This window comes from Apaloderma vittatum, unplaced genomic scaffold, assembly GCF_000703405.1.
Source record: "Apaloderma vittatum isolate BGI_N311 unplaced genomic scaffold, ASM70340v1 scaffold5760, whole genome shotgun sequence".
Taxonomy (NCBI): domain Eukaryota; kingdom Metazoa; phylum Chordata; class Aves; order Trogoniformes; family Trogonidae; genus Apaloderma; species Apaloderma vittatum.
In genome coordinates, this window is record NW_009694933.1 from 3,204 (window position 1) to 26,794 (window position 23,591).

A 23,591-nucleotide genomic window follows, 5' to 3' on the forward strand; every position below is an offset into this window, starting at 1 on the left:
CCAGGACCTCGGCTGCCACCTTCAAGGTGGCCAGGGCCTGGGAGAGGGCATTGACCGAACGGGCCTCTTCCATGATGCGCTTCTGCTGGTTGTCGCTGAGGAGCTCCTGGCAGTGAGAATGGCAAGGATGTGACCCGGCGAGGGCTGAGACCACCACGACGTGACGCCCTCCCAGCCTGCTCGTGCCCCTGCTGCAGGAGAACTGGGTCCTGCCAGGTCTCCAAGCCAAGTTGAGTTGGTCTTGGGTCTTCCCACACATGGGCCTGGTCTCTGTCACAGGACATGAGGGGAGAACCTCAGGCTTGGATGGAGGAGACCAGTGACTCATTTCTTACCTGCGGCAGTTGTTCCCTGATTTTCCTCTTGGTTACCTCAAGGGTCCTCACGTTGTTGAGGGCAATGGATGGAGCTGTCTGGAAAGAGTTGGGGACAGACGGTTACAGACATGCCTGGCAGGACCTAAGAGGGGCCAGCAAAGAAGCTCAGCTGTGCAGACGCAGGTCCATTGCATGTCCCCGAGGGTTCTGCAGGAGGTGGCCGATGGCCTTCTGAGGCCCCTGTGGGGTTGTGGAGGTCAGGGGAAGTCTCTCATGGTTGGAGGAAGGCATCTCCATGAAGAACGATCTGGGGAGCTCACAGCCTCACCTCCGTCCCCAGCAAGGTAATGGAGAAAGTCCTCCTGGGAGCTCTTTCCAAGGACCAAAAGGGTCCCGGGAACAGCCAGCGGGGACTCATCTCCACCTTCAGGAGAGCACGCCCACCCCTGTTGCTGCAGGACACCCTGGTTCTAGTATCCTCAAGTCCCCTTTTCCCACGAGTTCCAGGCTTCATTTTCACCAAATGGAGACCACCAGCCCCAGCCAGAAGTGTGCTCCTCCACGGTGCTACAGAGTCCTGCAGAGACCCTGGGAGATGAAGTTCTCTGAACCAACTCCTTCACTCTCACAGACACCAGGTTGGCTTCTCCCTCACAAAAGACAAGGCTCTGGGTCCTCACATGACCTTTCAGGCCCTGATTTCGTGACCACAGAAGTGGTTTCTGGCCATGGCAGTCCTTTGAAACCCCGGGAGCAGACAGAGATGCACAGCAGGCATCTGCCAGTGCCTTCAGCTGACTCCAGAAAGGCGCGTAGAAGGGGCTGGAAACAGGCACCAACCTTGCTGCTGGCCTGGGAGAACCCAACTTGGCCACTGGTGAACTCACCTGAGCCTTAATGATGGGCTTCCCACTGATGAAGCGGTGAACCACTTGCCGCTGCAGCATCTCAAAGTCAAAGTAGGTCGTCTTCTTGCCGTCTTCGTCTATCTCATACTGCAGGTTGGTGAGTGCCATGGTCACCAGACTGTTCTTGGTTATGGCCAGCACAGAGGAGGGCTTCACCTCTTCTGCAGAGATGGACCTGGGAGAGGAAAGGTTGCTCTCTGTGGTCACAAGACCTCTCACTTCATCCTGCTCTGCTATCAAGGACCCACTTGGCTGAACACCAAGCCACCAGGACCTTGCAACGGCATCGTTTGGCCTCCACAGCTCCCCTTCAAGCCCCACACCAGCCCTGGAAACCCCTTACGGAGCCGTTATGGAGGGTGGAGGAGATGGACATGCCCTGGGGTGAGCAGCTTGAGACGTACCGTTGCCTCTCCCCGGTGACCCGTGCGGCCGTGTCGACGCAGCTGTTTTGCAGCTGTATGAGGAACGCGGTCACCAGGTGGCTGATGGATGGTTGGGTGGGGAGGAGGTGAACGATGGGAGTGTTGGTGTTGATGCTGTTCGGCGAGATGTCTGGCAGGATGGTGATGCCTGTAAAAGGGCAGAATGGTCTTCGGTCTGGTGTACGCATCCCAGGGGAAACTGAGATCCTGGAGGGGCTTCTAATTAGGTTTTGTGTTTTCAGAAGGGTTTTTAATTTGGTTTTAGCAGGTGCAAAGCGAGCAAGCTCAGCGATGTTGCTAGGAAGGGCAGGTGCAGAAAGAAGCTCAGCTTCAGAGCACCTCCAGAAGAAACGGCCAAGGATGGAGGGACTTGACATCCTGGGGATGACCACGTACCTGAACTGGATGGGTTCGTCTTAATGTTGCTCCAAACTTTCTGGATTGTCTCTATAGCTCTTCTGAATGACGAATGCTGGTCCTCTGTGGACACAGGGAGGAGAAACAGCTCCACCAAGGCATCCTCCCAGGAGACAAGTCAGGGCAAAAGATGTCTCCCAACAGATACAACACCGGAGGTGCCAGCCCACACCATTCTGCACATCGGCTCAAGCTGGGCTTCGAGCCTATGTGAGACCAAAAAGAGCTAAAAACCCATCTCACTTATCTTGCTTGCTCACAGCAGCAGAACCTCACCAAGCACCTAATGTCCCAGGAGAAAGATCTGTGTCAGTGCCTGTCCTAAATTCCTTCCCCTAAACTGCTCCCCCAGAGGCACCCCCAGCCTTGATGGGCTGCTCTTGTGTTGGCTGGGCTGGCTCCACCACCCAAACTGTGGCAGCAGCTGCTCAGCAGAGCATCTGGGTGCCGAGGAGTGTCTAAGGCCCACGTCCCAGGCATCGTGAAATTCCGGATCACACCTGAAAGTCCAGGCTGGTCCAGGAATTGCTGGACTGTGTAGTCCCCTCCGTGGCTGTTTTGGAAGAAGTGGATCAGGGCATTCTGCAGACGGAAGATGTCCGGCAGGTGTCGGACGTGTTGGATGTTCTCAAGCTGGAAGAGAAAATTCAGTGTGATTCAAGGGACAGGGATCCCATCTGGCAGCACGGGGTAACCCGGAGCAGGACCTTGTCTTGCTTAAGAAGCAAAGAAACACGAGGGGAGAAAAGTTACCCTGGTGCCCCACAGACACCAACTGGGCTGAACCTACTTGGTGCCTGCACATGTTTTCCAGGAGAGGAGATGTTCCTGCAGCAGGAGTTTCCTGACACAGGGAAACACTGAGGCAGTGGAGAGACCTGCCAGGAACCGGCAGCTCTCACGGGAGGTGCTGACAAGGCCAAGGCATTGCTGGGGCAGCAGTGACCCAACACACGCCTGTCAAAAGCGTCCTGAGGAGCACCAGTGACCAGGGGGGCTGGGAACAGAGCGGGGGGTGTCAGTTTGTGTGGAAGGGTGTGTCTTCAAGGCAGGGCGCGCCACTAGCCAGGAGGAGAGGCTTGAACTGCTTATAAGCCAGCAACCAGGCACCGTTCTGTGACCTGCTCAGGTCAAGGTTCTACTGAACCTCAAGGGGACAGGGCAGGTGCACGTCTGAGAGCTGAGGCTGCAGCTCCGGAAAAAAACCTTCTACCCCAGGGCAGGCCGATGTCTCCACCCAAGCGGAAGAGAGAGGCTGCAGTGTGGATCTCAGGCCGCAGGAAGTGCCTGGACCTTTCTCCTGGGGTGAGGACAGGCAACAGACCTGAATGTAAAAGGTGTGCCCAGGTGGAGGCCCTCCTGAAGGGGGCGGCTGAGCTGCAGGAGATGGGGAGAAGGCTGCGTAGCATCAGGGAGGCTGAGGAAGAGTCAGATAGCTGGTTCCAGGTGCAGCCTGCGGTAGAACTACAGACAAACAGCCAGAAGCTCCCTCACCAGCACCCACGGAAGGTAGGAACCCCAATAAAGCAGAAGAATGGAAGCTCGCAACAGCAGGGACCTGCAGGAGGAAAAGACTTCCTCCAAAGCCTGAAGTGCCCTTGCAGAATGATTTCACCGCTCTGCAGACCAACGAGGAGGGACCCATCACATCAGGGGAGACCCTGGAGCCAAGCGAGGCAGCCCAGTCTGCTCCAAGAGCGCAGCCAGGAAAAGGCAGCGGGTGACAGTCCTTGCTGCTCCTCAGACGGCTCCTCGCTCTGTCATTAGTGCCCACATGAAGCAGCCGTTGGGGATAACAGTCAGGGGTCTGGACAAAGCTTGGTAGCCTGTAAGTGAGATCCCTGCTACGAGCCCCCAGCAAGCAGCACATCCCTCTAGGGGCTGCACCGCTCAACAGATGGGTGCCCCCATCCCTCTCAGAAGAGAGTCACCTACTACTGTGGGGTTTGAACTAGATGATCTCTAAAATCCCTTCCAACCCAAAGCATTCCGTCATTCTCTGAATCTAAACCTTTGACAGGAGCTCCAGCAGAATGGGATATGGATTTCCAGTGCCTTCTCGATCTTCCAGCTGCAGCAAATGCATCAGCGTCTGGATGGTTGTCTTCTGTTCAGATCTCCACATGCAGGGCTGGTTGATCAACCCCTGCTTTGGCAGATGTTCCAAAGGGGGTTTCTGGCTGTAAATTATCTTCAGGAGGACGCTATGGGGGCCTTCATTCATCCTCTGCTTCTTGACAGAATTAAGGCTCTGCTCCAGTTCCTGCAAGAATCCAGGGGTTGTTAGGAGCCACCCCTTGTCACCCAAGCAGCCCCAGGGGATTCATGGTACAATGAAAAGCAACGAGGGCTCTGGAGAAGTGGGAGGCGTGGTGAGAACGTGTCACCAAAGGGACAAGAACAAAACTGCCCAGGGAGAAACTCACGGGTGATTTTCTCCAAGGGAAGAAAACCTACTGGTTTCCAAGGAGGGTCTCACTCAGAGCATAGAAAGCAATCAAGAAGGGAGCTCTCTGCAGGAGTAGAGCAGGAGGCCACTCCAGGATGAGGTCCCAGTTCAAAAAAGAGGGGACAAATCTCTTTTCTCCCATGTGAGAATGTCCTGAGCTCAGCAGATGTGTCTGGAGATGGGCACAAGCACCAGCCAAGCGCTGCTTTGGGTACAAGATACCTGCGAGCAGCAGCTGGGCCCAGGCATACCTGGAAAAAGGGCTGGGCCAGGGCTTTGAAGGAGCTTTCCCATTTGTCTCGGTCCTTTTTCTCAGGCAGGATGCTCAAGGCTACACTCTTATCTGTGGACAACAGAAGGGAATACGTGAACTTTTACCCTGTAGACCCTGGGGTCTGCCCAGAGCATGTTGGGTTTCTCAACAGTGAGGAGTAAGATGACGTAGAAATGAGAGGAACCAAGAGCAGAAGGGATGAGGACACAGATGCCTACTTAGAGCAAACTATCTGCCCATCCGCCCTCAAGCTGGTCTGGCTTGAGTGCTTCGGATGAGCTCACTGCCCCCATGGTCCTTCCTGTCTTCTCATCCTTTTCCCAGGATGGAGACTGTCCTGGCAAGGAGGAACCAATGTCACTGGTCCTCATTAAAACCCAAGCACCGCGATCCCAGAGCTTCCCAGCACCTCTCTACCTGCTGGGCTGTGGTTGCTCAGGTGCTGTAGGAAGAGATGGAAAAAAACCGTGTTACTGCTGAGTGCCTCCGCCAGGCACTCCACATCTTTCCGAAGGTGGCTCCAGAAGAACTCTTCCACGTCCTCTGGTTCCTTTTTCATCAGGTCTAGAATTGCCTGGAACACAGGTCAGGTTCCTCCATTAGGCTCTCAGGAAGGTCCCCTCCCAGGCTAGGCTGACCTCACGGCGCGGTGGTCACTCACCCGTTTGTCAGTGTAGATCCCCAGCAGGAGGGAAGAGTGGAGCAGAGCTCTCACCAGACTGACGCAGGCAGGCGACAGGCACCTCTCCACCTCATTTCTCCGTGAGAGAGGGCTCTTCAGGATGTACCCTTTCTCTGTTTTGTCCTTAGTGCTGCATTCAGAAAGAGCAATCACCCACCATGTCTTCTGCTAGGTGCCACCATGGGACCACCGCACACAGAGACCTTTGCTTTAGCCAACCACGGCATTTCCCCACGCCTCTGCAGGAGGGTGGACGCCCTCTGGGGCTGTGGGGCCAGGAGGGGTTACTTACACGTCGTCCTCAACGAAGCCTTTCGTAGGTGTGTGCCAAACTCCCCCAACAGTTGCACCACATTTACATTTCTTCTTTTCCGTGGGACGCCCACACTGCATTTGGACAGGCAAGGATGGAGTGAGAGAGAGGGTTGGAACCCAGCTGGGTGCTGAAGGCATCTGGCAAAAGCTGAGGGCACCCAGCAGCTTCCCCGTCCTCCACCCGTCTTTCTACATGGGGTCACTGCAACAGCCAGGGAGAGGCAGGAGGAGACGCAAACATCTCCAGACCAGCCAGGCTCTTCCTACAGCCGGCAGGACACATCTAAGCATCAGTTTTGGGAGGAGACCATCCAAGACCTGGTAGCATCTGCTTCACTTCACTGCTCCCGTGGGGAGACGCAAATCCCAGCTCCATTTAGCCTAGAGCCCCACTGGGGGATGAGCTCAGCTGGCTTGGAGAAGAATCCAACTGGCTTCTGAGCCTTGCAGCTGCTCTTGCAACTAAAGGACCATTGGACATGGAAAGTGGCATTGGAGTCCACATGAAGAGGGGACCAAGGCAGCAGGAGGAGTGTCTGTAGAGGTCACCCAGTAGAAAGAGCTGGCCCAAGAGGCCAAGATGTGTTTCAGGATAGTGCAAAGGGGATGGCATCTCTGGGAATCAGAAGACCTGAGAAGCTCAACCCAAGCCGGGCTTTTTCCCATGGCAGTGACCAAGACGCCATGAGAAGTGCAAGAAGACAGAGCTGCAAAGACGACCAGCCAGGAGGAAAGACTTACTTCGGTGACAATCCAGGGTAAGCCACACCGACAACCTGCGTGTGAAAGAGGATAGAGTTAGTCAGTCATCTCCCACCACAACCTCCACGATGGGAACACGGCCAGAAGCTCACCAAGAGGGTCACGGGCCTGGCTCCCACCTCCTGGTATCCAGCCCCAGCACGTGCCCCTCACACAGCTTGTCAAAAAGGTACCCAAATTTGATCCACCCAGGTGGAGATGAGAAGGATACAGATGGCTTTGAGGAGTCTTTAGTCCCTTTCCTCCATCCCCTGGATAATCTCGATCACTTGCTGGTGGTAGGCCTACATGTACAGAAGTGGTGAGATTCCCCCAACACTTACGCCAAACCTTTTCTGTGTCACCAATTTTCCAGTTCTTATCAAAAAGCAGGTCTCCAGGCATGGTGGGAAGGTAGGACCCCTGGGAAAGGAAACATGATAGAAAGTGAGGCATGGGATAACCATCTTCCTCGCTTGTTTTCCGCCTATTTGAGGAACAGTTCTTCTAATGCAAGGGAAAAGGCCTACAAGGACACTGGGGAAGGACTGTTTACAAGGCTGTGTAGTGAGAGGAGGAGGTGCAATGGTTTTAAACTAGAGCAGGTTAGATTTGGATTAGACATTAGGAAGTTCTTCACTAGGAACGTGACACTGGCACAGGTTGCCCGGGGAAGCTGTGGAAGCCTCATCCCTGGCAGTGTTCAAGGCCAGGCTGGATGAGGCTTTGAATCAACCCAGTCCAGGGGGAGGTGTCCCTGCCCATGGCTGGGGGTTGGAATGAGATGGGCTTTAAGGTCCCTTCCAAGTCAAACCATTCTGTGATTGTATGGATGGTCGCAGTTACTTCTCAGCCCAAGGACCGAGAAGAGGAGCAATGCAAAGGAACAAGCTGACCAAAGCAAAGACTGTCTGACAGGACACGTTGCGCCAGGATGTGGGGTGGAGAGCTGCGCACCTCAGCCTTGAGACTCACCTTCACCACATCAGGCTTGAAGCAGATGTTCCTAAAGAGGTGAGTGATGTGGCTCGGGGACAAGGCCAGGGTGAGCGCAGTGTGGAAGACAACCTCCAGCAGGCCTGGGTCTTCACTGTTACCCAAAGCATCCACGATCTTCGTCAGTTTGTCCTCCGGCAGGTCATCTGGGACGAATCGCAGCCGGAGGATGTTCTCCATTTGTCCTATGACAGACTACAAAAGTTGAACAAAACAGGCGTAAGGGAAGGCAACCAGCAGCGGCACCTCCCTGCGAGGGGGATTCTGGCTTCACTGCTGAGCTTCAGTCTCCGCGCAGAGTCCCATTTGTGTCCCTCAGCAGCAGGAGCTGCCACAGCCCTCCATCAACACAGAAACCTGTTTCCAGGAGGTTCCAGATCAATCATCAGTTTCAGACAAACCAACGGTTCCAGATCAACCCAACAGTTTCAGACCTACCATGGTTCCAGATCAAATGACAGTCCTGACCAAAAACTCTGGAAGCCTCCTGTTAGACACACAACAGATACTCACAGTCAAGCACTCATTTTCTTGGTTTTTCAGTTGTTTAGAATCTTGGGTTTTTAGCTGTTTTTGTGCTTTATCCAGCAGGGAGAAGAACATCCAGGTTGTATTTGACCAGGCACCTCTGTCCTGAAAAACAGAGATGCACGTTGTCATCCTAAGAAGCAAGTGGAAGGGCATGAGAAGGATGTTGACACAAGGGCCTGTCGCTTTCTTCGAGCAGAACAGAACCCCGCGAGTCAATTTTACAGGGTTCGATCCTGGCAAATCCCACTCCCCTCAGCTCTGCTTTGACACAAGACTCTCAAGAAACAACCCACCTGTGAAATGTCTACCCCTTGGGGTAAAATCCACTTCTCCACTTTGAGGATCTTACACAAAGGCATGATCCCACAAATGTCACAGAGATTTCTCATGAGGAACACTTGAGGCCATGGAGTCGGAGCCTTCTCAACCAGCTTCTTCATTGCGTTCACCAGGTCGTGCTCCTTCTCATTCCTCTTGGCAGCAGGTGTGCTGGGATCTGGAAAGGAGGTTTCTCATTATGCCCAGTCCCAGGTGGTGGCACATCACACGTGTCCTCCACCAGTGCAGCCCCTACAACTGTTGCAGTAGCATCTAGGGTGCAGCAGGATCTTCTCCCCACAGGCTGAAGCATGGCTTCAAGCCAAAGTACACAGGATCCCTTAATATGAGAAATAATAGCTGGGAGAGCACAGTGAATCTGGGGAATGAAGAGCTGGAAAGTTGGTCCAAACCAACTTCAGTTGCCATAAAACCAGTACTTTTCCAGCAAAAAGCTCCAAGGCTGGACTTTCTGGGGGCTTTTGCAAGACCTGCTTAGAGGTCAGGGCAGTTCCCATGCTACGCCAAGCAAAAGAACTCACTGGAAAGCATCTGTCTGGCCAGCACGGTGGCCACGTGGCTGATGGAGAGCCGGAGCTGGGCGATGAACTGGAGGGTGTTAATTCTTGAGACCTCAAGCTTGCAGAACGCAGACAGGTCTGCCGTGGAGAGGCAGCTTTCAGCAAGCTGGCTGACATCTTCAGAAGAAGCATACATAAAATCCTGCTCCAGAGAGAGACAATTTTTAAGAGTCTAAGGGTGAGCTTCAACTGAGCAGCTCCTCCTCCTCCTTCCTTGGGCCTTCTCCTCATCTTTAAGGTGAGCTCTGCCTCTGGTGAGCTCTCCATGAAAAGATGTGGTGGGGGGAAGATTAATGGATGTTTATCTGGGGGGGTGGCTCCAAGTTACGGTGTTTGTTGGGACTCTCAGCACATCCCAAAAGGCACTCACCTCCAGGCAGTGCACCACCATGAAGTAGAAATGGTTCATGTTACTCTGGCTGGGTATAATCTTCTCCATCTGGGACAGGTATTCTCCCAAGTGAACCTTGCCATCGCTGAACCTAGGGCAGAGAAGGACACGGAGCATCAGCACCCGTGTAGCCAAGGGGTTCCGCGGTGGGGTTTGGGAGCAGCCTTGGGGCTGACCCGCATAGCAGCAGCAGCTTCAGGAGGCAGGACTGGATGGCAGGACTGGTGCCTATGCATTCTTCAAAGGGTGACAACTTGCTTTCTGGCTTGTACACTACGAAGGAAGGATGACATCTGTTATTTATCTTCCATGAGCATGAGGCCAGCCCTGGGGAGGGTGGAATCAAGCTCTTTTACCCCTTTTCCCTGCCTGATGCTCAGGGTTGGGCTTGCAAGTCATAAACTGTATCAGTCGCTGAACGATTTCAGCAGACGGTGCCTCTTTATCGACCAAAATGTACGTGGTGAGGAACTCCATGAAAAAGGAATTGCATTTCCTCCTGAATTTGTTGTGACAGGCAACAGCTTCCCTGGGGGGAAGAAGAAAATCAAGACTCATGATCCACCTCCAACCAAGGCAAGAAACAATGACCCTCTCTTTGCAGAGCACAGGACCCAAACCAGGAAGATGAGGCACCAGTATCTCCCATCCCAACTTTCAACATGGAGACACTAGAGACAGGCAGCACTGGGATACCTCGTGACCTCGGAAGCCGTGGGCGTGTAATCCTCCGGCAACACTTTCTTGCAGATCTTACACTGCTTGTTCACCCACTCCAAGATGCAGCGAGTGCAGAAGATGTGGCCGCAGGGCAGCTCTGCCGGGTCAGTGATCTCCCGCAGGCAGTTCTTGCACTCCTTCACGCCCTTCCTGAGGAACACCACCGAAAGCAGGGGCAGATCAGCACTGCTGCCAGGTGTGAGGAGGGCTGGAGCTCGGTTCCTGCTTAATGTGCGCCCTGGTGTGGGGATGAAGCTGGATGGGGCCTTTTGCTTAGTCTCACTGCTCACTGGAGGACTGGGGTGACCCACCACCACTTCAAGAACCAGCAGCTTCCTGAGGACCATCCCATCTTGGACACAAAACGATCCGTGGTGAGAACGGCTGGGTGAGAGGGGATGGAGTGCCTGGGTGTTCAGGGCAGCTGGTTTCTTTGGCACCACACCTAAGAGAAGTTCCTCCAGAGATGATTCCCCTCCTCCAAGACAGGCTCTCACCCCTTGGCTCCATCAGTGTGGCCCCTAATGCTGACGTATTTCCCCCACCCTTTACAAACATCGCACTGATTGAGAAGGGCCCCAAAGTCAACTTTTTTTAGCTCAGACTTACACCAGATACACAACGTCGGCCTTCTCGTTGCATATCTTCAGCACTTTTGTCACCAAATCAAAAGTCTTCTCTGGCTCAAATCCCGGCGTTTTATAGAGGCGCTGCAAAAGACAAACACGTGGCACGAGTTCAGCAGAAACACCTCTCTGGTACGTGGAAGACAAACATTTCAGGACGTCTGTGCTGCAGGGACAGCAGAATCCATGTAGACCTCTGCAGGTAAGCAACCTGGATTGACTCTTTAAATAATCAATGAAGCCTTCCTTGATTCCAAATCCTCATTTTAGATTCCAAAGAGTGTTTGTCTCTTGGACACTGTTTCCAGTCTTTCCCCATTCCTAAGCCCTCCCTACATCTGGCACCCCAAGTTTCCTGGAAGAGAAGAGCCCTCCCAAGCTCCCCAGCCATGAGCTGCCCCAGGTAACACCTACCTTCCAGAGGAAGATGAACTGCTTCACCACCATCTTGAGGAGTTTCTCCTCTATTTGTTTCTCGTTGTGCAGCAGGTGGTCAATCAACATGTAGACAATGTTGGTGCAGGCCCAGCGATGTCTGTAAAACACCCCCCGCAAAGGATACCCGTTAAGTTGGACCCCAGACCTCATGAAATCCCTTCCCACTGGTATTTCTGTGACTCATCCAGGGAGCATGTGGTCGCCTGAGGACACAAAGCTTTCTGAGATGGCATTACAGGGAGAAAGACATGGCACGGTCCTGTCTACACTGCTTGTTTCAATGAGCCTTGGGCCAAGCTTAAGCTGCCAGTCCATTTCTGGCTGTTGTGTTTGGAGACTCCAGAAAACTTTTTGGCACCATCAAGCATGCACGGAGAAAGCCCACCAGAGCTAAGCCATTTGATCATGGTGAGACATCCACCACTGGTTTCTGGAGCCCTCTGCCACCACAAGGAAGGAGCAGGAAGGAGTGGACAGTTGGAGGGCTTGTGACTCTGGCTCCCCAAGAGGACCGTGGCTTCAGTTCTCCTGACCTTCAGATGCCAAGAAGTTTGCTTGTGTTGTTGTCAACAGAGAGTGCCTCAACTTACAACACAGCATCCAGGAGTTTCTTCTTGTTCTGGTAGAACTGAAGCTGGTAGTTGTCCAGACTGATCCACTGCATCCAGGGCTTAATGGACTTGACGCTTTTGAGCCAGGCTACGCAGGCATCAAAGGGCAGAAGTCCATTTTCAGAGGGTTCCACTTTCTTCAGGAGAATGTTCAAGGCATCGAGAGTGACAAACTGAAATGACGTGTGCAAAGAGAGAGAAAAAGAGTCTGGGTAAAGAACGGACCTCGCTGGTGGGTGGCACAGAGGGAAGGGATACCACGTCTGGCTTCTGGAGTGGTTGACCGGGTTAAGTTAGAAAGAAATGGATTTTTACGAGTGAAGTTCTGGTATCTGTAAACGAGGAAGGGCTTTAATGAGCCCAACCATGCCTTGGAGAGAGAAGGAACTTGGACTCACCATGGGAAGTCCTCTAAACACTCTGCCTTGCTGCTCCAAGCAATACGCACCTTAGGAGGGATGCAGACGTCTCGACGGAGACGTGGCAAGGAGATGGAGGCCACCACTGAAGTGTGACACAACAAATCCCAGCCACCTCTAGGCTCAGAGTGTCTAAGGGAACTTCAATGTGATACCCAGAGAAACACAAGGATGTCTTACATAGCATGCAACTGCGTGAAGGACGTTGTGATGGCCATCATGTTCAGATGCTGCAGGAGAAGGGTTAGAGGGCATTTGCTTACCATTTCGGGGGGGTTCTCCTCATACATCGCCTGCAGCTCGCTGATGACATTGTCATTGCTTTTGGCTATGTCAACAAAGAGCTGGTAATCGTCTTGGAGGTAGAAATATTCCATGTGAAGCCAAATAGGGGAAAAGCCCATTTTTCCCCCACCCACGGAGGAGCAGAGTTGTTGTGCGCTGGCAAGGAAAACTTTGGAGAGAATCTGCAGGTAAAATAAAAGGCGTCATTTCTGCTGAAAGCAAACAGCAAGGGAACTAAGGTGGGATGCTCAGCCCTGTCCCATATGAAGTTTCTTCATTAGAAATAGCTCGCCAGGTGGAATTAAGACCAACTGTTGAAAACAGCTGAGTAGCCACAGAGCAGCCCAAGGGAGGGCTTATCAAAACATCCGATTTGGCCAGGAAGGACAGGACTAGGGCCAAAGGCAACATCAGCTGAAGACAGTGCTCCAGTTAACCCTCCTCACCTCGTAGAGAGAGTGATCTTGTCCAGGAAAAGCCATCCTGAGAAAGTCATTGACGTAATAGGGCAGCACGTCTGGATCTGGCATCAAGACGTTCTCCATGAAGGTTTGGTAGAACGTGGCCACTTCCTCCGTCGGCTTTTCGGGCTTGTCTAGAAGGGACAGTGAAAAGTGTTATGGCCACTGAGTGGAAAATGGGAGATCCTCATTAAGACTGAGACAGACGTGTGGCCAAGTGGAAGGCCACAGGTGAAGGGGCACAATGTCTCAATGGGAAGAGGAGATAGAACAGAGATGCACGATGCAGTTCTGGGTCATTCAAGCGAGGAACACAGCTGCCATCATTGCTAAAGGACATGGATTTTTGGGCAGCTTTGTTGAGCTAAAGCTTCCCCTGGAAAGTCTGATGTTACCTTTCAAATGATAGACCTTCTTCCATACGTCGTCTAGGTAGGCTTTCAAAACCCAGCTGAATGGGAACTGGCAGGAGAGGGAGATGTTGGGGTCTTCGGTCATTGATAACGTGGAAATCTTAGCCTCTGCTGCCCTTGAATTTAAACAATGCAGAAAGAAGGATTAAATTGTGCAACAAGACTGCGGGTGTCCAGGGATGAACCACCTCAGAGGAGCTCCCCTCTCCCACTGGTGTCCGTTTGCTTTAAAGGTGTTCAGAAACCTGAGAAAGTCGGGGAAAATAGGGCAAGAGCAGGGAAGGAGTCAGTTTTGCAGACAGCCTAAAAGAATGGGGAAGTTTTGGTGCCAGCAGCTTGACACCCAGGACCTGCCACGGCTAGGTTATAAACACCTGCACCTCAAGCACGAGCTACCGTGTCACTACGAACACCAGCTTTGACTCTCCCAAGGAGAACCTCCTTACTGCACATTTACACCCTGTCTCTTACTTGCTGGTGTGTTTAATTTTTAGAAATGTTTCATCTTGGAACATCCGGAGCCACAGTTCTGCCAGCGGAGAGCCTTGAGAGACGTGATCCAAGTTGTTGTTGGCATCCACCACAGCAAGGATTTGGGCAAAGCTGTCCACCACGAGGTCTTCCAGGTGCATCCAGAGTGCTTGCCTAAAAATGAGGTGACACAGCTTGTTGCATCGCTCCCCTGCCTCCCACCAAGAATCCCTCCTCTGCCCAGGGAACAGCATGGGTCTGGCAGACCCACAAGTCAACCAAAACACCGCGAGCACTTCTGAAGATGACAAATGTGGACCTCCAGGCTTGAAACTAACTGTTCTTGTCTATCTCACAGTCGACCAATGTTGCTGGCTACCAGAAATGCGCTTCCAAAAGAAGTTTCCTCCAAATCAACAGTACTCTAAATTAATTATTTTATTTTGAGATTGACTATGACTGTTCAGCAAGCCCCTGCCACTTTCTAGGCTGGTAAAGTCCCCACATACTCACCCACTTCCTGGTCAAGTCTCGGTCTTTGAGCAACAGGCTTCACACTTGATGCAGAGTGGTTTTAGGAACAGAATTACTTGCAAGAAGGTGGCCCCCAGCAAGCACTACCTGAACGATGTGTCCTCCAGGATGAATTCGGTAGAGAGCGCCCTGCGGAAAATCCATCCTCTCGGCTCTGAGATCAGTTTCTCTCGATCTTGTAGGAGGTAACAAATTCTCTTCTTCAGGATGGTCATGAAGCGGCTGGAAACTAATCACAAAACAGCACTGGTTAAAACCCTCCTGGCACTCATCTCCAATAGGAGACTCCATCAAAAACCTGCAAAGGATTTTGGGTGCCACAGTTTTCCACTCAAAAATCACATCCAGTTTTTGTTGTTTTTCTTTTTTAATCAGTCTTATGCAAAAATCAACTTCCATCGGCACGTGACACCTGCCTGGGGTCATCTACCACTTTGTGGTTTAGTACAGATTCTGACCTTGCCCTCTGTCTCTTGGGTCCTTCTCCACCCACGATGGCTTTGAGGGACACCAGAACCGGCTCTTAATCCGTTTGTTGTCTTATTCCAGCCACACAGCTTGCAACATGCAAGAAGGAGCCCCTTCTAGTTCTCTCTACTCACACGTACCACTAGTCTCAGCATGGAAAAGCAAGTTATGAAGGATCTTGATTCTCTCCATTGATCGCTTGCTGTTGTCCTTCTTGTCCTCCAGCTTGATCAGAGCCTTCTGGATGCTCCCTTTGATCATTGCATCCATGTTGAGGAACTGTGGCTGGAAAAGACTGGAGGTCAGTTGGCTGCTTGATGCTACTTCATTCCCATTTGCCTGGGGACGCTTGTCCTGGGACATCACCTTCTCCAGAACTTAGCACAGTGAGCTCCAAGGTCTGTACCCATCTCACCATCCCAACAAACCCTGGTTAAGTCAGTCCCCGGGGTGTGGAGGACTGCTGACATCCCTGAGGGATCCTGCTTTGCTGGGGGTGACAAAAGGCTCCTGGTCTTGTGCCCGTTGCTCACAGGGGAGCTGGAAGACCACCACCCTACTTCAACCTCAGAATGTGACCCAGGAAGACCTGCAGCTATTCTTTCCTGTGAGAAGGTACCAGCCCAGGCAAGGACCTTCAAAAGCAGATCCCAAAATGCCTGTTGGTAGCCAGGCTGGTTCTTGCACAATGCCAAGCAACTAAAATGAGGAGAAGAAAAGAGAAAAAAATCGTACATTTTTGTCTGGGTAAAGACCTGACTCGATGAGGCTTTCCAGGTCAGCAGAATCCTCTGGGGAACCTGAAATCACAATCAACCACAAGACTCAGCTGTCAAAAACCCCAACAAGAGATTCTTCCATCCACAGGAGGTGCCATGAGTGCCTTGACAACCAACAAGCAGAAACAAAGCAGCGCTGAGGTGGCAGCCACACAACTGCTTGGCATCAGCACCTTGATGACACGAGACCCTCAGGCTTGGGGAGCACTTGGCTGGACACAGCAAGTGCTCCTGGGACCTACAGCCTGGGACCTGCTTGATCCAGGTGCATTCTTATCCACGGGTGGGACGTTGGAGGATGGGGTAGTGGGTTTCTGGAGGGGACAGCAGTGGGGAGACAGTGAATTTATGGTGAGAGACTTCTTACCTGCTGGGAGCTGCTGCAGGGAGCTGCTTGTGAAAATCTCAGCAACGCTCATTTTGGAAAGCTGGCCGAGATTGGCCTTAAAGTTCTCCGGGGGCGTCAGGTCATCCAAGTGAACAGATCTCCATTCACCTGGGAAGGCAAGAGGACGGGTCAGTCCACGCACTCTCTTCTGGAGCATCAGCCGTTTGGAAAACGGGTGAGACTGGCTGCTCAGATTTATCAGCCAAGCAGGACTGGAAAACAGCGAGAGATGGGAGATCCACCGCGTCACGTGTCTTCTCTGCACGTCTTCCCCTCCCACTGTTTTTCCACTCAAGGAGCAAGCATAACCTTACCGCTGTCAAAAGCCAGGTAGCTGCACCCTCCCAAGACCCGCGGGACTTTAGTGATCAGCACGATGTGCAACAGGTGGGGGCTGGCCGACCTCCTTTGCTCGTCTGTGATGCAGTACCTGGAAGCACCACCAGAAGGTCAGAGCTGGTTCGTCCCAGACTCCTTTGACCACAAGTCCTCCCTCTCTGAGCCCTCCCCACCAAAGGCTGCAGCCATCTGAACCTGCTTTCTTGAGTGGATGCCACACCAAGAAAACATTCCTCCTGGCCAGTGCTGGCACAACCTGGTACAACCGCAGGGACAAATGAGGACACAGAGTCCAGAGTGTCCAGAGCACAGGTCGAGCCTTAGGAGGGAAAAAAGGCCAAAAGGCAGCAGAGGCTTGAAAAGAGAGAAAAATGAACAGAGGAAGAAAGAAAGTAAGAGGAGGAAGGAAGAAAGGTAGAGGAAGAAGGAGAGGTGAGAGAGGTGAGAGAGGTGAGACAAAAGAGGAAAGGAGTAGAGTGAAGGAATGAGGAGGAAGGGTAAGGAGGGAGGAAGGAGGAACAAGGAGAAGGAAGGAAGGTGGCAGGAGGAAGGAAGAAGGAGGAGGGAAGGAAGCAGGAGGCGGAAGGAAAGATCAAGGTGGTAGAAGAAAGGAGGTAGAAGGAAGGACGAGAAAGGGAGGAGGACAGAGGAGGAAGGATGATGAAGGACGACTGTGGAGGATGACTAAGGATGGCAGATGCTGGGGAAGAAAGAAGGATGAATCAAGGATGCAGGAAGGACACTCACTTGGCACAGGCCAGGAGCCTCTTGCTGCTCTGTGGCTCATCGAAATGAAACTGAGCAAGGAGCAATCTCTCCTCTTGCGGCTCTCTGAAGAAATTCCTGCCATGAAATGACCTCTTTAAGCTTCCTCCTAGGAAGGTCTCACCCCACCTCACTGTTGTGAGAAGTGGAAATCACCCGCAAAGTTAAAGAAAGGCAATTCCAGAGCCCACCTGAGTTCCTGGCGGAAAGCGTGTTCTGTGTCAAACTGGCTTAGGAAGAGGCAGTGGATTGTCTTTGGGAGAATGGATGACTTCCTCAGCACTTTTAAATCCTTCTGGGTCAGCAGTCTGGCATGGGTGGAAACCTGCAGTGAAAAAGCAAACGAAAATTGTCGTCCTGCTGCCTTAAACAGTTGGGATCCTCCAGGACATCTCCATTGATGTTCAGAGCTCATCTACTGGCAACTGGAAAGTGGCTCGAGCATCTCAGCCTGAGCCAGAGCTGAGCAGACCTGTCTGCCTCCCAGGGAAGAGCAGAGTCTACCCTGGCTGCAGATGACCACAGAAGCGAAGAGAGTGGACATAAGCCCATCGTCATCCTGGCCTAGCCAAGGTCACGGGGCCACCATGCTCACCTGGAGAACAAGCAGCACCCTCGGGTGCTTTGCAGCCAAACACAAATACCTGCAGGCACAGCCCGGAGGTGCTCCCTTTCTTCTTCTGCTGGTTCAGCATCTCACACAAGAGGCTGGCCAGGGTGTTGTGCTTCTGCTTGATGAAATACAGGTCCTGGATCTGCTCAGCATTCTCCAGCGCGGAGTACTTCAGGCGCAGGATGGAGTCAGGAGTGGCACACTCCACCAGCTTGCTGGTGGCAGCGAAGAAGACTGGATCTCCGTAACGTCCGAGGTGGATGTGCTGGGTGACGTCCAGCACAACGGCAGCGGACGTGTCCTCACTGAAGCCAATGAAGACATCGTGTTCCTTGGGAGCGAGCCCGTGGGACCAGTCCCTGAAATTATCAGGCTTCTCCATGTAGACAAAATGCCTGGCCCATGTCTCCAGGTCGAACTTCAGGTCTTTCTTTTTCCCATCGACGATGGTGCTCATGTCCAAGCAATGCTTCTCCAGGCGGCTCAGCAGAGCCGGGGGGAACTGTTCGTAAACCACTTGCTTCTCCTCTATAACGATCAGCCGGAATTCCTTCTTCACGCGGCTCTTCACCCTGTGAGTGCCAAGGCCCAGGTCAACGTAGTAATTGCCCCCCAGGCTGATGAAGCATTGGTTGAGGACATCGTAAAGGCTCTCATAAAGGTTCTGTATGTTGAGGAGGACCACGGGCCTGCCTATCTCCATGCAGATTTTCACCCTGTTCACGGAGCGGCACACCTGGGAATAATCCTGGTCCCGTGGGAATCCAGAGCCAAATATGACGTCACAGTTGGCCGTGTCTATAAGCTGCGTCAGCTGGATGATCTGAAAGGCGGCGTTGTTGGTTGTCAGCAACAGGAGGTAACGAGATGTCAAACTGGTTTTCTGTGTGTCCATGTTTTCCTCCAGCAGAGTGATGCAGCTGGCTTCCATCTGGTTGGGCAGACGTACATCACTGATGCACTGATGGAAGAGTTCCAGAGGATTGATATCGCTGAAACCTCCAAAGTTTCTCTGAATGGCCTTTAGGAGGAACTCCTCTCGAGACCTGCACTTCATGTCCCGTGTGTAGGAGACAAACATCTTAATTAAGCCATAGAAGTCGCGAAGCCCAAAGAATTCGGTTTTCTGTTTTTCCAGCACTTTGCAGTAGAAGTTTGCCAGAATGGGGAACAAATCTTCGATTCTGTCAAGGTGAGGTTGGTCAGCACAGATGCTTTTGGCAGTCTTCACCAGCTCTTCCCTGCTAGGCTCGGTCCGAAGGACGAGAAGGCCCCTGTTCATTTTGGCAGGGTCCAAGGCCCAGTTGGAGATGCCCACAAAGCCAACTTTCTTGTAATCCTCTGGTTTCTCGTCGTCAATGCATCCGTCTTCCAGGAGTGGATGCAGCGTCTTCAGCGGCATATCGGGTGAGTCTTCTGCAAGACCGATCTCATCCAGCAGAACCACGTGTACGAACTCATCGCGGTTCTGGCCCTCCTGGAGCTGAGCGCATTGTCGGAACGTGGAGATGATGCCTTCTGGCTTGGAATGGGGGCTGCACTGGAAGCAGACCAGCTGGACCACTTTGCACCTTCTGAACAACGGCCTTCGGGATGACATATAGCCCATGGCATTTGCCACGATGGTTTTGGATAGGGATTTGGAGCTTCCCGGCTTCCCAACCAGAAAGAGCGGCACCTGGAGGTCCAGGCAGACAACCATCATGAAGACGTTCTCCCTCAGAGCGTTGTTGCGGGCTGTCTCCTCAGGAATGGAGAGGTTATCAAGAAACACCTCCTGGCACAACTCAATCTCTTGCTGTAGCCAGGACGCCTGGACCGAGAAGCATTTTGCAACCTCTTCCAGGTACTCCTGGCGGCTCTCCAGAGACACGTAGTAGCAGGCCCCTACCGAAAGAACCAAAGCCCTTTGCGCGTGGTTTAAGGTTTGCACCTCACACTCCTTCTTCTGATCAATCTCGCTGAAAAGCAGGTCTCTTAAGTCGTAAAACCAGAGCACTATTTTCATGCAGCGCTCTATATCCCGGAGGCTGGCAACTCTGCATTCGTCCTTCCTCTCTCTCAGGAACTTCTGGGAGGCCGATATGACATTGGTGAAGACATCCAGGTTTTCCATGGGGATCTTGGTCCCCACGGTGGACTTTACAATCTCCCTGATATACAGGCTTTGCGTCTTCTCGTTCAGCTCCCCAAAGTCCCAGACCAGAGGCAATAAACTGGGAGGAAGGGGCTGCACCCGATACACCAACTGCCGCAAAGGAATGTAACCCAGCTTCTCCGGGGTGTCCTCACTCCGGACGCGGTATCCCAAGCCAGCTTTCTCCAGTTTCTCAATGGTGTCCTTGGTGTGTCTTTTGTAAGGGTTGCAAGCAGCCACCACTTTTAAGCGGTCAGTGGAAATCCGTTTTCCGTTGACGCTGTGGTCACACAGCACTTCTTTGATCGCAAAGATGGCCTCTGAGGTGTTGGCTTCATCGAAGAAGAGCACCGTGTCTACGTTGTGCTTTTTTTCGTTGGCATGTGCCAGCTCCACAGCCTGCCTCACCTTCTCCTGGATGGTTTTGGGGGTGGTGCCGCCATGAACCCGCACCACCAGCATATTCTGAATTTCCCTGCCCGCCCTTTGCAGGTTGCACATGAACTGCACCAGCTTCGTCTTCCCGCAGCCTGTTTCACCCATGATGGTCACAGGGATGCCACACTGGAACCGCAGGTGAATGGCCACCATCTTCATGGTGTTGTCCAGAGTCAACTGGTACGAAGTATCTGGATCTGCTGGGCATTTCACACCAAAGACTCTGCAGAGGGCCTCCAACTGCTCGGTTCGGGATAAGCTTTCAAATTTCCTATTGAAAGGAACCTTTTGCAGTGCCAAGGCCCTGTATAAATGCCTGCTCATAACCGCCTCCTCCAAAACAGCCTGGGAATAAGCATCAATAGCATCAAGATTGTGGTTGACATGGAACCCCAGAAACTCCATGGAATCATCGTCAGCGTGGAAGATTACGTAAGGGTGAGACTCCTGCTCCCACTTGCGTCTTAGCTGGTACTCTCTCAAAACACTGTCCGTCTCCTTCTGCTCTTCCCTCGGCACGCTTTCATCCGACATGTTGAGGGAGGGCATGGCAAAGTCCTTGGACATGGCGATCATGAACTTGATGACGAATGCTTTGAAGCCACACAACTCTTTTATGACCACCCGACTGCAGAAGACCGATTTCTCACACTTTCTTAACTGGAAGTTCAAGAAGTGTGTGAAGTTGCTGACCTCGGTCCAGGAGGGGTTGCTTCTCCCACAGAACTCCACCAAGCACTCCAGGCATTCTTTCTCCGTCCCTTCGATCTTTCCAGGGACAAAAGTAAAGCAGTCAAGGTTTTCCTTTTGTTTGTATCTGCGGAGGTATTGGTAGGCTCTTTGGAAAATGTCGTTACTTAGCTTGCTCCGGTCAAACTGTTCCTTCCTCAGTTCCGCAGAAGAGACAGAGGTGGGATCTCCCAGCAAGTCAAGCACTCGCAGCGGCGATACACACTCCACGGTAGGAAAAAGATCCAGGAACTTTTCTTCCATTTCAGTGGACATCTAAAAGCAGGAAGACACAAATCAGCATCAGGACCGTTCTCCAGCCTCCCACATTTGCCTACACCACAAAAACTCCTTTCCTTATTTCCCCCCATCACAAATGGTTCCGCATGCTGGGAGAAAACGTGGAAGCACCAGGATTTCTCCAAGCCTTCATGTGAAGTGTCTACAAGCAGGAAGGTCTGTCTTGCCTAGCATCCTGTCTTTGGTTGGGTGAGACTGTTGTCTTCCACACTTTATCCTGGCACACTGCTTCCTTTTGGAGATGGAGCGGCCTGAACTCAGTCAATATTCAAGGTGCGGTAGGGAACCACAGGTGGTTGATCAACCACTAGTGTCTGTGGGGTGCATTTCTCACCTTCGTTAACTCTGAAACACCGCTCAGGTGCAAATCGGTTTTAAAAACATTTGTGAGGTTCAAGTTACTGCAAAACTGAGATGAAAAAGCTCCCTTTTTCCTCCAAAACTCAGTGCCAGGCCTGATATTTCACTTTGAGTAGAGACCTGTTTGACCTGGTTGCTTCTCTGTAGGTGAGACATTGCCCCACTGCAGAGACAGACTCTAAATTCTGCATCGCTCTGGTGGAGACACCAGAATTCAGGAGGTTTTCTCATGCTCAGCCTTAACAGTTCCTCCAGCCCAAGCAGAGACCCCCCCCAAATACCTCTTGCTTCTTTGTACTGCTGACACCTTTCCCTTTGGCCAAATACTCAATCAAGTAAAGGTGACAGGGTTTGCCCTTCCAGACCAAGCCGTCGGGCCTCTGGATGTGCCGCAGGATGCACAGGTCAATCAGCAGCCGGTAGAGACCCTTTGATACCTGGCAGGGCAAAAAAACCAAATTAAAGTCGATGCAAAAACACGCTCACTGCTCTGATTTGAGTTTGGACGTGAGCGTCCACCTCCTTCTCTCCCTCCCTGTGTGTAGGATCTTCTCTTGTTTCACCATCACTTCTTGTTCACTTTAAGATCCAAACACTCACCACTGGAGACACATCGATGTGGAAGATGCTGGGCTGAATGTCGGGCACGGATTCTGCGACGGAGAAGAGTTCCTCCACGAAGAACTGGAAATCGATGTCTGACTCCAGCAGCCTGATGGTTTTATGAAGCAGTAGCGAACCACCCAGCTGGGCACGGACCTTTCTGGTGATATTGTCCACAAAGAGAGACTTCCCTAAGGAATGGAAGAGACAGACGTGGATCAATCTACCCTCCTGCACTTGCACGTGACCCAGAACAAGGAAACCTCTCCCCAAGAGCACGGTGCGCCACCTTGCCTCCTTGGTTTGAGGTACAACACAGAGTATGACTCCCCCAAAACTTACCCATTCCTTCTCGCTCCGAAAAGACAAACTTCACATTCTGCTGCTGATCGGGCTCTTCAAAGGCTTGAGCGACGGGTGCTGTCCCGCTCGGCACTTGGAGATGCATCTTCAGGTAGGTCTGGATTTCTGTCTTGGAGTAGCACGGGAAGGTCACCTTGTAGGCATCAAAGGCCGTGATAACATAAGAGTTGTGAGCTTTGGCATTGCAGAAGATGATGAATCTGTAGTTGGGGATGCTGGAAAATTGCACCAGGCGGAAGAAGTGGGACTCGAGTTGTTTGGAAACTTTATAAACTAATTTATCGGCACCCAGCAAGCAGTAGATCTTTTGGTCTTGGGAACCCGGGGAAAGAGCTCTCCTGACAAGCAGCTCCACTTCCTCCTCCTCCGTGTCGGGCGTGCACACCAGGACCTCGTCGTAGGACGGGAGAGGTGCTGTCTCAGTGTGTCGGTAGACAAATAACATGTTGGGTAGCATTTCCTCTTCCTTACACATGACAAGGATTGGTTTCCCCATTTCAAAGCTTACGGGTAAACTTCTCTCGATGTGCCTGCTTTCTAGAGCGGCCAAGTGCTTCAGCGTCTCCCCAAAAACATCCAAGCCTATGTATTTATCAGACACTAGGCCAGCAAATTTCTTACAGTAGGCATCCCAGAGCAGATTCACCTTGTCGTAAATAGATGGCAAACTCTCAAACGAGGCAGTCACCTCATTACGCGCCAGGGTGCTGAAGGAAACCTGGTCAACTTCTCTGTTCCGGGTCTTAAATTTCCGGCTCTTCTGCAGGAAGGCTTCTCTCTTCTCCTCGTATAACTTGCTGAGCTCTTCCACCAACTCCTTGTTGTCGCCCTCCTCAAAGGCGAAATCCATGAGCATCTGCTCTGTGATAGGAGAGTTGGACAGGCAGCTCTGCAAGGCTGCCTGTGCCACCGACTTGTCGTAGCCTGATTCGGCCAAGCTGTTGATGAGCTGGGGAAAATGAATGACGTAGTTGTGACACATATCC

The 23,591-nt window shown here is 52.3% G+C and overlaps 1 protein-coding gene across 1 annotated transcript in view; it reads right to left on the reverse strand.

Annotated features, from left to right (window-relative positions):
* LOC104273819 (E3 ubiquitin-protein ligase RNF213-like) overlaps window positions 1–23,591 on the reverse strand; it is a gene marked incomplete at both ends in the record, with an annotated part of 39,435 nt that overhangs the window by 1,743 nt on the left and 14,101 nt on the right. The window contains 35 exons of the mRNA XM_009869264.1: window positions 20–106; window positions 336–413; window positions 1,205–1,400; window positions 1,630–1,798; window positions 2,047–2,130; window positions 2,568–2,700; window positions 4,079–4,330; window positions 4,768–4,859; window positions 5,265–5,364; window positions 5,452–5,602; window positions 5,765–5,859; window positions 6,529–6,563; window positions 6,873–6,951; window positions 7,504–7,719; window positions 8,349–8,551; window positions 8,916–9,096; window positions 9,325–9,436; window positions 10,042–10,215; window positions 10,675–10,775; window positions 11,106–11,226; window positions 11,720–11,913; window positions 12,423–12,626; window positions 12,891–13,039; window positions 13,301–13,434; window positions 13,790–13,963; window positions 14,411–14,552; window positions 14,932–15,070; window positions 15,527–15,591; window positions 15,938–16,066; window positions 16,273–16,388; window positions 17,254–17,387; window positions 17,707–21,255; window positions 21,921–22,076; window positions 22,240–22,433; window positions 22,585–23,554. Of these exons, the coding sequence (XP_009867566.1) occupies window positions 20–106; window positions 336–413; window positions 1,205–1,400; window positions 1,630–1,798; window positions 2,047–2,130; window positions 2,568–2,700; window positions 4,079–4,330; window positions 4,768–4,859; window positions 5,265–5,364; window positions 5,452–5,602; window positions 5,765–5,859; window positions 6,529–6,563; window positions 6,873–6,951; window positions 7,504–7,719; window positions 8,349–8,551; window positions 8,916–9,096; window positions 9,325–9,436; window positions 10,042–10,215; window positions 10,675–10,775; window positions 11,106–11,226; window positions 11,720–11,913; window positions 12,423–12,626; window positions 12,891–13,039; window positions 13,301–13,434; window positions 13,790–13,963; window positions 14,411–14,552; window positions 14,932–15,070; window positions 15,527–15,591; window positions 15,938–16,066; window positions 16,273–16,388; window positions 17,254–17,387; window positions 17,707–21,255; window positions 21,921–22,076; window positions 22,240–22,433; window positions 22,585–23,554 (9,108 nt within the window). The remainder of the gene's footprint in view (window positions 1–19; window positions 107–335; window positions 414–1,204; window positions 1,401–1,629; window positions 1,799–2,046; window positions 2,131–2,567; window positions 2,701–4,078; window positions 4,331–4,767; window positions 4,860–5,264; window positions 5,365–5,451; window positions 5,603–5,764; window positions 5,860–6,528; window positions 6,564–6,872; window positions 6,952–7,503; window positions 7,720–8,348; window positions 8,552–8,915; window positions 9,097–9,324; window positions 9,437–10,041; window positions 10,216–10,674; window positions 10,776–11,105; window positions 11,227–11,719; window positions 11,914–12,422; window positions 12,627–12,890; window positions 13,040–13,300; window positions 13,435–13,789; window positions 13,964–14,410; window positions 14,553–14,931; window positions 15,071–15,526; window positions 15,592–15,937; window positions 16,067–16,272; window positions 16,389–17,253; window positions 17,388–17,706; window positions 21,256–21,920; window positions 22,077–22,239; window positions 22,434–22,584; window positions 23,555–23,591) is intronic.